The sequence below is a fragment of the Hypomesus nipponensis genome, chromosome 20 (assembly GCF_054491055.1).
Source record: "Hypomesus nipponensis isolate SF chromosome 20, ASM5449105v1, whole genome shotgun sequence".
Classification (NCBI taxonomy): domain Eukaryota; kingdom Metazoa; phylum Chordata; class Actinopteri; order Osmeriformes; family Osmeridae; genus Hypomesus; species Hypomesus nipponensis.
The window spans coordinates 6,169,483-6,182,078 of NC_140380.1; the positions used below are offsets into that span (position 1 = coordinate 6,169,483).

Genomic DNA, 12,596 nt, shown 5'->3' on the forward strand with positions numbered 1-12,596 from the left:
TCTTACAATTTCGGTATCACTAGCTAGCAAGCTAGTTTTCACAGGTGACTTAGTGATGGCACGAGCCTAATAATTTTTAAATCTCTCACGGAGTTCTATAAGATTTGAGTAGGCCTAGACTGCCGCGCGTGAGCTACATGTGCAAATCAAGTATTCTAATTTCATGGTCGAATGTGTGGTCACATGGTTTGCAATTTTGACAACCAGGGACAGGATCATTCGGTAGACAACTGCAGCACTAGGATCAGAAAGTATGGATTCGAATTAACTACAGCTCCCAGGATGCTTAGACAGTGCCGCGTAGGTGTATCCGGTGTCTTATAACATATTACTTCCTCCCAGACAGACCGACACGAACAACCAGAGAAAGAAATCGTCGTTAACTTTTAAAAGCTGGAATCAACAGGAGCACTACGAGCGCAATTCCATAATTTTCAAAACATTCGAAGCATGTCGCTCGACGTGACTGAATATTAAATCATTCTTAAAAAGCAGAGACTGAAACGCGTAGGCCGCTCAACAAAGTTTGTACGCGAGGGCCTGTAAACAACATGTCCTCCGCCTCGCAGGCATCCTCTAGACGGCAATGGTGTTACCTTTGCGATCTGCCCAAGATGCCATGGGCCATGCTCTGGGAATTCAGCGAGGCCGTGTGCCGTGGCTGCGTGAACTACGACGGAGCAGACCGAATCGAGCTCCTAATAGAAACCGCGAGACAGTTGAAGAGCACCCATGGGGTTTTAGACGGTAGGTCCCCAGGCCCTCAGCAAGGCAAACCCAGCTCCGGTGGGCCACTGGAAGGTGGAAGGCAACATCCAGAGCGTTTAGACAGAGTTAGGGGAGAATATGGGGTATCCCCTCGCCTCCCCAACGGCCTCCACAGAGCTGAGGATGTAGCTATGTCAGAGGGGAGCAGGCAAAGCCCCAACACCAGACGGGCAATGGCTGGTGCAGTACCTTCTCTACATGGAACCATACCCCATGCTTTAATTGCTCAGGGGCTAGTGGGCGCCCCTCATGGCTTATTGGCACCAGTCCCCGGCTCCAGGGCTGGGGGCCCTCCGCTAACTGTCTCCTCTGGTACCTTAATGGGTGAGGTGGGCAGGCGTCAGGTAGTGTCGGCCATGTCGTTGGGTGTCGGGGCCGGCGCTTCGGCGCTGGTGGGTCTGGATGCAGGAGTCTGGAGGAACGGGGAGGTTATGGCTGAGCTGGCAGAGAGTGCCAGGAGCAGGGCAGAGGGCTGGCCGAACCGCCCCAAAGCGGTGCGCGACGTCCTGGTGACCCTCTGCAGCTCGGCGCCGTTTAACGTGCGCTTCAGGAAAGACCACAATCTGGTGGGGCGCATTCTAGCGTTCGACGCGGGGACCGGGCCCGAGTTTGAGCTCAAAGTGTTTGTGGAGTACCCCAGCGGCTCCGGAATGGTGTTTTCGGGCATCCCGGAGCTCGTCAGGCAGATGTTCCGCGACTCGGCCAAAGATGTGGGCAAAGCGGTGAACTCGGGGCTGCGCTACGTGGAGTACGAAAGGCGCCAGGGAGCTGGAGACTGGCGTGGACTCACGGAGCTGCTCAGCGATGCTGTCCGCGCCTTCAAGGAGCCTCCTATGCCCGACGTCCTGCCACAGCCCTACCCTGACGCGGGCATGTCGATGGCTCCCGCTGGCCGCCAGGCTCCGCCGAAGAGCACCGCGCGCAGACGCAAGGCGTCCCCGGGGTCGGAAAACGGCGAGGGCGAAGGGAGGCCCATGGGAGATCACCCGGCGAGGGAGTCTTGGCCCAGGGGTGCCTACCCAGGAATGGAGCCGCTCTCGGGGATGGCTGCCCCTCAAGAGGGCCCGCCCCGCTCACACAGCCAGCCCTCGCCGATCTCAGCCTTGATGGGAGTGGCTGACAGCCTGAGCTCCAGCCAGATGTCCAGAGATGGCCCCAGCATGTCAGCGGCTCATTCCTCTGCCGCTGGACGCCCCACCAGTGGCAGTCCCTCCACCGCCTCGGCAGCAGTATCCCAGGCAGCTATGGGGCAGGGAGCCAGTGGAGGACCCAGCACTACCAGTGCCGGGGAGTCCAGTAGCGGGCCCCCGGGTGCCCTCCTGTGCTGCACGCTTTGCCGAGAGCGCCTGGAGGACACTCATTTTGTCCAGTGTCCCTCCGTCCCGCACCACAAGTTCTGTTTCCCCTGCACGCGTGGCTCCATCCGCAGCCAGGGCCCTGGAGGAGAGGTGTACTGCCCCAGCGGAGAGCGCTGTCCCCTGGCTGGATCCACCGTGCCCTGGGCCTTCATGCAGGGAGAGATCTCCACCATCCTGGCCGGAGATGGAGACGTGACGGTGAAAAAGGAGAATGACCCCTGACCCCTCAGTCTTCTTGAGGTAATTTATCAGGTTAAAAACACACACTGTGTCATTGCCAGCTGTTCTAGTTGTAGACCTAGTATTAATTACATTTTTGTTTTCTTTTCCCTCTTCACAGCGGATCATACAACACTTAGAAAGCACTTCCCTGATCTATCATACCTGGAGGTCAATATGGCTGTAGTTCATCACGTGCCTCTCGGGCACCGCAAGAAAACAAAATTACCAGAAGAAATCCAGGAAGACGGCCACAGCATCACCTTTCAGACAAGAAGAGTCATGTTTAAAGAGGCTGTTGACTAGGCCTTGTTTTAAAAGCCCAGGATTGAAAGCACAGGTCCGTTTTCAAAATGACAATCTCAACCGTTTCATTTGTGTTTCTCTTTGCTATGAATATTACATTGCATACCGTGTCTTCAAAGTGAATGATACCAGTATTGTTAGCTCATTGGGTTTCAGAACGCAATTCCTTGGGCAGTATAAATAAGAATGTTAAAAATATGGCAAAAACGGCCCCAGTCTTTTAGTCCTTAAAGCCAAGATTTAAAAAAAATAAATAATCACATACAATGTCTCCGATGTATGCTCCTTTTATTACATATATTGTATGTCAAAAATGTGAACTTACTTTCCATGGCTATGTAATTTCTATTTTTGATACAATACAAATTTATATGTATGAGTTATAGTTAGTGATAAGACCAAAGATGGCTATGTAATTTTATTGTATTCCAGCTATGTATGCTGTATTCAATGATAACCTTTGGCATCAGTCACCTGGTTTCTTTGTTTATCACAAAGTATGCTTGTCTTCTGTCTCTAATCCTTACTTTCTGAACTCTCCCAAATATATATAAAAGTAAGAAAATTAGTACCACATGCTTCAATTGTTAACCTACGTAATCAAATGTGATCTTAAGGGTCAACTCTATAATAAATAACTGAATAGTTGTTTTTCCTTTGTTTGCACTTTTAATTACAGGTATTTAATTTACTGGGATAGACTGTAAAAGTCTAATGAACCAGTGCTATTAGAATCTATTAGAATCTTAACCAATCTCAATGCCAGACATGGGACAAACAAACTGAATTGGTGCAATTTATTTTCACACGCACACATATCATTTTAGACTTCATATAAATACATCTATTGGTACAATTAAAAAATATGAAAAAATGTCAAGAATAGTATGCAAAACATTTTTATGAAACACCACAGTAAACCTTTGTAAACATTCTGCACTTGACAAAACAGTATCAAAGTGCCAAGTGTTGGATTACTAATTTGTTAAAATATATTTCATGCTTTTTGTATATCAGATCAAATCCATCCACCAAATTGTATAAAACATCAACCAATTTCATGTAAAAGTGTAAACAGAAACCACACCCAGACATATAGCATTAGGAATATTGCCACACATAAAAATGCATTTTTTTGTTGTTGCTTTGTTCCTTGATTAATTACTATAGAGTGCATTGTTGAGACATCAAGTGAGTGGGGGGAGCCAGTGGTAAGCCTTAAAACATTTCCCAGCGAGTGAAAAGAAAATAGAGCTTCCTAAACCCCACACCGTTGTTCTTCAGAAAGGGCTACTTGTCTTCTGGAGCGCCTCTTGAGCACCTTTCAGTGTCTCTCTTTTCACACACTTCCAGTAGCCCAACAGGCCATACTGAGGCTGCACCTGTGAACATCCGAATCACAATTAGTGCCCATCCACCAATCCCCTCTTGCAGCATCGTTTCCACCACATAAGGATTTAAGCAATAAGCCCCAAGCTACCGTGTTTTGCGCCGATTTTAGAAAAGGTAAGGGGAGTTGTTCGGCACGACGCGAAGCGTACATTTTGTGTAATTAAGAAAGGAGCATCACATGGAGAAGCCGGATTTTACAACGGCATGGAACGCGATATAGCCAATCACAATCGAGGATGAGAACAACCAGTTTTAGAATCATGGGTAATGTAGTCTTGAAAGAATGACAGAACAACTGTACCTTCAGCCCACGCAGGACTCTCTCTTCCATCACGCAGAGGAACTCATTGTGGCTCAGACAGTTGTCTCCGTCCAGGTCAAAAATCTTGAACACAGTGTCGAGCACGTTCACTGATAGGTCGTGCCCTGTTGCAATCTTCACTGCTCGCTTAAACTGGACTGCAAAATATAAGGAGGTATAAGTGTCACAGTCAATGGCTTGTTCGGACCTGCAATTGACATCCGTAAGAAATGACCTACAAAAATGACTTACCAATTCCTATAGGACGATTGGCTTGACTTATCATTTTCACAGAGAAGGCAAAATCCTCCAGGTTGTTGGTGAAGAGGCAAAAAGCTTTAAACTCATTAAACGTGATGCTCTAAAATAAAACAATGACTCAGGGTTAGAATTCAGGCTAGGGCTAACCTTAACCCATAGAGTTGACCTTTAAGATCACATTTGACTAACCCGTTAACAATTGAAGCAAGTAGCACTAATTCTATTACTTTAATAGGGTTAGGGCTAACCCTCACCCTGATTTGAACAGACACTGTCCAACATAATTTGGCCACAAACGGTGATGGCACAAATGTGCCCGACTTTCACCTCCCATATGAAGCCTGTCTACGTGATTTGCGTTGTCTCTTGTTGTCTTACCTGGCCAGCGGGAATCCTCTTCCTCATGTTCTCCCAGTAAGCCTCATTGTCCTCCTCGTTAGTGTAATGTAGCAGCCACTCAGCAAAGTCCTCCCTCCGCATGGTGTCCATGCCCCTGGAGAACCGCAGGAACTCCATCTCCTGCACCTCCCCCTGAAGGTCTTCCATAAACCTGGAACCAAGAGACGGACGTTGGAAAAAAATGTCACGGTGGGATTGTAGGAGGGTGCACAATTTTTTCTGGAAAAACAATTAACTAAATCGCCCCCCCCCCCATCTCAAGCACAACATACACCGTAAGGAAAGCATAGAATGGCATTACCAAGAATATACCACGACCAAGTTGCATTATTCAAAATCCCTATTGGGAACAAAAGCATTTCCTACCTTTGAAACTCTTGATATTGAAGCTTGCCTTCGCCATTCCTTCCGAAAAAGAAAGCCTGCAGTGTCGTGTTCACACCGTCCACTTCGACAACAGGTTTCTGAAAGATGACGTCGCGTTTCAGCATGTTGTGACTACTACAGGCCCCGTCATGCAAGAAATGTGCAACATGCTGCTTTGTTTACGCCACTCTGTAAGACGACTTACGTCTGTGGCACCGTCCGGGGAAACTCTCTCTTTTCTTTTTCCAATAATATTTTTTAGCTTTAATTCAAAGAAAAGACAGAAAGAAAAAAGGAAAAGGGGGAGGGGGGGGGGGGGGGAAGTTATTCACGTGATACATTTCCACAAAACAAAAACACCTGGGGTGCATTAATCGGAACCAAGTGGTAACACATACGTACCTTCTATCTGAATAATCCTTGACATTTCAGCATTAACAGAGAACATGTCATTAATTCACTTATCAACTACCCATGTCACTCAGCTCTGTAAGTAAACCTTAAGAACACAGCAGCTATCATCATTGCACAACAGCTTCAATTGAGGATCCAATTGAGGCGGCAGAGACGGGTGTAAAGCATTTAAACATTGTACAGAATGAGCAAACTTGAGTCCCTGACAAAACATCTCACTGGCCTCTCTCACTTGTCATGCGGCCGGCATCAACAGTCCAACAGGCTTACTTGTGAGTCAGGTGGCTGAGCGGTTAGGGAATCTGGCTAAAAATCAGAAGGTTGCCAATTCGATGCCCGGCCGTGCCAAATGACAATGTGCCCTTGGGCAAGACACTTCAGCCTTGTTGGCTTGGGGGAACGTCCCTGTACTTACTATAAGTCGCTCTCAATAAGAGCGTCTGCTAAATGACTAAACGTAAATGTTGTGGCAACATCCATAATGTAATAGTGATGTTACCATTTACATGCTTTTAACCAATGGGATCCACAGGGGTAGACTTAAACCTGAGACCTCGATCTGCAGTCAAATGTTCTAACAACTGAGCTATTCTTATCCCTCATTAATTTTTTTATGAAATAAATGAAATCCCTTAATTTGTTTCTAGAACAGTGGTTCTTAACCCTGCTCCTCAGGGAACCTCTGTCCTGCATGTTTTAGATGTTTCCCTGCTCCAACACACCTGATTCAAATGAATGGTCGTTAACAGGCTTCTGCATAACTAGATAACGACCCATTCATTTGAATCAGGTGTGTTGGAGCAGGGAAACGTCTAAAACATGCAGGACAGAGGTTCCCTGAGAAGCAGGGTTGAAGACCTCTGCCTTAGAGTAACCTATTAAAGACATGGGCCTACCTTAAGAAACTCTTTTTTGTCCACATGCTCATTGCCATCAATATCAAGCATTTTGAAAGCAATATGAAATCCTGTACGTGGCTCTGAAATGACAATGCATTTTTTGGTGTGAGTGAACTTATTACAGGCTTTCTAGGGTGCTACCCAGGAACTTTACATGTCAATTACAAAACACATGCAGACAGTAGGTATAAAAAGGAGGATTTCATGCACGTTCATCAACCTTCTAAAAGGGGAGGCGTTTAGGGTAGATTCCTGAGTCTGTCTTGAATGTATATATAACTTACTAGTCAAGATAGTCAGCAGAAATAGGTACTCCGTGTAGGATATCAGACCTAGAATCATAGATTCAAATGACAAAATACAATCTTTTTCACCAGCAGTCCAACATATTAAAAGAGACAACTCTATATTTTAAGTCTAACCCACCATTGTCTCCAATGGATCGGAACAGACTACTGCCAGCTTTAGCCTGCGATGCACATGCAAGCATTTTATTCATCTCCTGCAAACGTTACAGAAAAAGTATGAGGAACATATCAACGACTTCCCACTAAACTTTCTTTCCCCATTATGCCACCTACAAAAAAAAAATACTACAACACTCACCTCTTTGGTTAAATTTTTCTTTTGCAACTTATCTGGAATCACAATTAAGAGAAAAAGTGAAGGAAGAATGAAGATGCAGAGTCAAGAATAAATTAGTGATATGTAGTTTGTTTTAAGTTTAGGTTTAGTGTTGACAAGCACAAAACTGATACAAAACAGAACGGCGACCATGGGTATCCTCATCAAGAATCTTATGGGTTCATACTTACGGTCCACATTCTCCAACATCACAGAGAATAGGAAGTCTCTTGGAGTCATGTAAGGTTCTCCTTCATACATCAAGGAGGCAAATTGGTTGAAACGATACCTTCTAGCTGACATTTGGGGCACTGTTGCTTCCTGATAGTGCAATATAAGATAGACACAGATAGCTTGATGAACATGATAGATCAACTAAACGACAAAACTATTCAGCTAGATACTGTCGGATCCGGACTGATTGACAAGGTTGGTACTTCGATAGCTCGAATGTTTCATTGGCATTGGCTACTAACTAGCCATAGCCAATAGCCATTAGCCATTAGCACTGAGGCAGATATGTTGGCACACACTATTTTACCTCCTCTGCGTGTACGACAAATGGCAAAGCCGTCCTGCTATGTTCTTTGTGGAGGTACACCAGTCCACTTCCAATCAGAGACCCCAATATACCAGGTCCCAGGGCACGACGGAGAGTCAAAGTTCTTAACGTCCATGGCCTCTTAAGAAAGTTTCGCAGAACAACTGCAACTCTGCCCAAACTGGCCATTTTAGCTGAGTATAGTCGCTAGCTGACGTCGTTCGGCTGGTTTGTTTGGACACACCCTCCTCCAGTGGATTGTGGGATGTACCTCGCAATGACCCTTTAAGCTATGTTATGTAATCCATCGAGGCTAGCAGCTAGCAAGCTTTATTTTCTAATATGGTATTGTATGATTCGATACTTTAACGCCAGTTGGTTATGCTCACGTACATTACAAAGGTAGATAATTGATAATGACTTTTGGTAAGGATCATTGGACCAACGCAATGTCAATCTTGTGTTCTGGTTATCGATTGGTTAAGGACGATGCTCCTCCCATGGAGCATCCTTTAAGTGTTTTGGCCAAGTACAGATTAGAGTTGCATAGAAAACATCCGAAAGAAGTTATATTAAACGATGTAAAAGATCAAGATACCACCCAAAGGACAGTATAAGCATGAGCCCACCCTTCTCTGTCCCCCACATCCCAACACCACCTCACACACTGTTAATTTTTGCGCCCTGCAGGTGTCATGAATAGTAATTTCAATGACAAATAACAATATAATTAAGAGATTAAAAATAAATAATAATATGATACTTTGAGTATCATGAGATACTATGAGATTTGATCAATTTCTCCTTTTTATATTTGGATCTGTCTACTGCCAAATCAAAAACAAATCTGTCTACTGCCAAATCAAAAACAGAGGACTGGCAACCTCTTCTGCCTCTATGGATCAGCTTCCACTGGTACGATCACGTGATCCACAAGTTGAAAAATCACACCAACAACTGGCAATGTTTCGTAGTTTTACTTTAGGGAATAACAAGGAATGTTTCAATGTATGAATCAATGTATGAATGAATGGTCCAATCAGAATACTTTGGGCATGGTAGATGAGTCCTATGGTCTGAGCTGAGTCTCCTGACCTCGGCAGATGCCCCTGAGGTGCCTGGATCGCAGAAAAAGGAGCTGGAGAGTCGAACAGGAGATGGGGAGAGGGGGGGGGCACAAGAGCACAAACAGATACGTGACAGGTAGAGAGAACATGTCATGGTCATTTGCTGAGTTGTAGGCCTACATGATGCGAAGCAGGTGTGTGATGGATGTATTCGACTGATTGTCACTAAGGATTCGTCATTGGATGGCTAATGGAAGTTGTGGTGTGGTCTTCTCCTTTTGAGCCTCGGGTTAAATCTAACTCCATTTTGTACAGTTTGCAGGAACGGTGGGCTAGGGGTGAAAAAGTATTAGGGTATGGAAAAGTGGAAGGGGAGAAACTGTTATTCTGAGAACCACAATGAAATGGAATCAATGCTGGTTCCCAAATTGATTTGTAAATGCAAGAAGCAATGTACTATGAATATAAGAATAAAATTAAGACTAGATAGGATAATTTGACAGAGCAAGGAAACATTTGGATTCAGTTCTGCACATTCTGAAATCCTGGGACACTTGTGTAAATGTAATAAACATATGATAAAGACAATATTAAGGGATGAACAGAGTTTATGAGACATTACCATATTTCATATTTCAACAGACAGATATTGGCAGATGTTACTCCAGTCAATTCAATAAACAAATCAGAATTAAAATGTACATTCTCAAAAGACATACATTGAGTTGTGCAGACTTTGTGCAATACTGTATACATGTATATGTCTTATAGACCCTGCGTCACCACTAGCGTTTTACACTGTGCAATGGGGCAGTGCTTTAGTGCAAAACAAAAGTTGCATGAATTTTTAGTTTTCACATCATCAATTATTTATATATATATACTCGCACCTCTGTGGAGAATTGGGAGTTTGCTGGGATGATTTTTAGTATTTCGTTGATCGCTATAAGAGGGCCACAGAATACAGCATAAAAACACTTTATTTGTCCCAACATACTGTACACAAGCAAAATGTTTTGAGCTTTACTTATTTCAAGCGTTATAGCCTCTAAACAGAAATACAGTTTTTAAAAAGACCAGCCCTTCAGTTGACGTCTATCATTGACTTGCTTCCCTAATTACAGAACTTAAGTTCATTACCATTCCAAGATGGCTTTATGAATATTATAAGGTGTGGAAGACATAGACATTTATTTTCTTTATACAAATGATAAAAAAGCAAAGAGGAGACAACAAATGTTAAATACAAGGAACCATTTAGTTTTGAGGCTGTATGCATTTTTGCATAATGATGTCATCATGCCTGTTGTATATTGGAGTGTAACACCTGAATTGTGACTCTTAAAATGTATCCCATTTGATAAAAGCACCAAAGCTTAGAAATTGGAATTGGAGCACTTGGAGCTGGTCAGATGGTTCATGATTTCTAATTCCTACCACAGATAATCAACAACGCTAACTTATGATCACGCAAGCGTTGTAATGAAAGCAGAGATCAACTAAGCGCCACATGAATCACTCACATTGTCTTGCTCATGTCAGGGGACTTCAGATTTTTGAGACACTAAAAACAGGTTAAGACAATGAATTCAACACCAGGACGAGTCTCCCATAGTATGTATTACTATCTAGAACACATCAGTTTTCCACAAATCCGTAGATGAGTCTGCGTCACATACATTAACGTTTACGTCAAATTTGCATCAGAAATTAAGGTTTACACAGAGAAACAATGTCATAGCAGCAAGGTATAATGTAGGTTTTTGTTTATAAAGGTACATTGTCACACTGTATCTCATAAAATAAAACACAAAATCACAAAATGTCTTCTAACCCATCCTGGAAGTCCAGTGCTTTATGCTGCTTTATGTTTACAGTAAATCTATGCCTAATCAAACAATAATTTATTTTGTATTTTTTAATGTAATGTTCTGATCTGTCGTTAGAGAAGTACTTTAATGGTGGTGTTGGCTAATTAACAGCAATGGCAAAGAAGTATATTTCTCTTTACAGGCCATACAATAAAACAAATGTACTGCCAAGTAGACTTCATTCTGGAAGGACATACATTCAGCAAAAGGACAATACAAATAGCTGATTGAAAATACATTTTCTGTACCTCTTTATGTTAACTTGGAGCAATATGGTGTGGAATGGTCTGTTTTTTACCATTTAAGTCAGCTTAGACTGAAGCACATAATATAACGTGAATTGCCGTTGTCACATTCATGGTCACTGACTGAAAGTATCAATTGTTTTGCATTACACATTCCATCATTTCCATATTCAGACTACCTAGATCATGTTTGTCATTATTGGAGCTTGTTGGTTAGCAAACGGAAGGGAAATACAATACACTACTCACAAAATTATAAAAAGTAGTTGTATAACAGGACCAAAGGAATTATAGGAATAACATCCTGCACAATGGCTAGCAAACCATGTGAGAAAAAAGCACATAAATAAAGCATACCAACAATATGAATTGCATTGCCTTTCTTTGTTAAACATGTGTAAAATGTCACTTGATACTGGTGTATGTGTATACACAAACTTTTAATAGTCACTCCTAATTTGCATATTTATTTTAATGGTATAAACAGTAATATTGTGAATTTCATTTTTAATACTAATATTTAAATCTTAACCCACTTAAGTCCAGATAACCTTTCCATTTTCCATCAGAGCATAATTATGATGAATTGGTAGTGTATACATACAAAGATTCAATAGCTGGATCAAGAATATTTTTACACAAACCCTCTAACTGAAGTCCAATTGGTTTAGTATTCAAATGAAAAAGACTTGGACTGAGATTTTTGGTGGACTAATTTTTGTCAAACTACATTCTCACTTTTCCAAACCACCCATATAAAATATATTGCAAATTATATAATAAAAAAAACAACAACACAAGAATAGTGTTTCAATTTGTCTTTCAGATCAAACTTTACTCATACACCCTCTGGCTGTCGTGTTTACTGCAGAGATAAAGCAAAGACCCCAGAAAAAAATGCCTCTCCCCCATTTTAATATTACAGTCCAAATTCAAGACTGTCCTTCTCACGACATGAAGGCATACGTGTAAAAGGTGCACTATACTAGACTATATCATGCCAGGCTCTTCTGTTATAATAAGTGTGATGAACACACAGGCCTAAAACGACAAGTGTTGTTGAGCATTCTTAAATAGCTCTGGGGTTATTGAGTGTTTCTGAGGTTAGAGACGTGGTTTAAATCTGTTCTCCTGACCTGGGACAGATGGCCATTAATCCCCCAAAATATAAAGAGAAACATGTGTTGATTTATTCCATTAACTCAACTGAGTAGTATTAGCATGCCATTATGACATCATGGATAAGAACGAGCCGCGTGACTTCTTTTTTTAAAATATCAACATGATTAGCATACACAGATAGGTTTGAAAGTGTAGAACTGCAAGCTATGATGAAGGTGACAAATCATATAATTTACAATTGCAACTTTTTTCTTGTTTCCTTTCTCTCTCTCTCTCAAACAAAGAGAATAAATAAAAAAGTATATTGCTTCAGAAAAAAGCTTCTTTTTTTTAATTGTGTGAGGCATTTCATTCACCACTGCTTGGGTTTTCTAGACAGAGCATTACATTATCCGTCATAGGTGTATATACATCTGTATATATATATGTATACATATATATAT

General features: G+C 42.4%; 2 protein-coding genes across 2 annotated transcripts; one reads left to right on the top strand and one right to left on the bottom strand.

Annotated features, from left to right (window-relative positions):
• The first annotated feature begins 7 nt into the window (after positions 1-7).
• Positions 8-2,922, top strand: LOC146246097 (interferon regulatory factor 2-binding protein 1-like). Its single transcript, XM_084683509.1, has 2 exons — positions 8-2,366; positions 2,467-2,922. The coding sequence occupies exon 1, from the start codon at positions 552-554 to the stop codon at positions 2,346-2,348; it is 1,797 nt and encodes a 598-aa protein (XP_084539635.1). The 5' UTR covers positions 8-551; the 3' UTR covers positions 2,349-2,366; positions 2,467-2,922.
• Positions 2,923-3,433: 511 nt separating this feature from the next.
• Positions 3,434-8,237, bottom strand: micu2 (mitochondrial calcium uptake 2). Its single transcript, XM_084683512.1, has 12 exons — positions 7,849-8,237; positions 7,499-7,628; positions 7,290-7,321; positions 7,110-7,185; positions 6,968-7,015; positions 6,681-6,763; positions 5,576-5,632; positions 5,371-5,468; positions 4,984-5,155; positions 4,597-4,705; positions 4,345-4,502; positions 3,434-4,033 (listed from the first exon to the last, which is right to left on the bottom strand). Exons 1-12 carry the CDS (start codon positions 8,035-8,037, stop codon positions 3,932-3,934), a joined length of 1,254 nt encoding a protein of 417 aa, XP_084539638.1. The 5' UTR covers positions 8,038-8,237; the 3' UTR covers positions 3,434-3,931.
• Positions 8,238-12,596: the final 4,359 nt, after the last annotated feature.

What these genes read in the sequence shown, in the direction of transcription:
- LOC146246097 (XM_084683509.1), top strand. Translation starts at nt 552, where the DNA reads ATGTCCTCCGCCTCGCAGGCATCCTCTAGACGGCAATGGTGTTACCTT.
- micu2 (XM_084683512.1), bottom strand. Translation starts at nt 8,037, where the DNA reads ATGGCCAGTTTGGGCAGAGTTGCAGTTGTTCTGCGAAACTTTCTTAAG. An exon ending in TCTGCTGACTATCTTGACTA is followed by an intron (nt 6,764 to 6,967) that starts GTAAGTTATATA and finishes TTGTCATTTCAG; the next exon opens with AGCCACGTACAGGATTTCAT. An exon ending in AGAGGATTCCCGCTGGCCAG is followed by an intron (nt 4,706 to 4,983) that starts GTAAGACAACAA and finishes GTTTTATTTTAG; the next exon opens with AGCATCACGTTTAATGAGTT.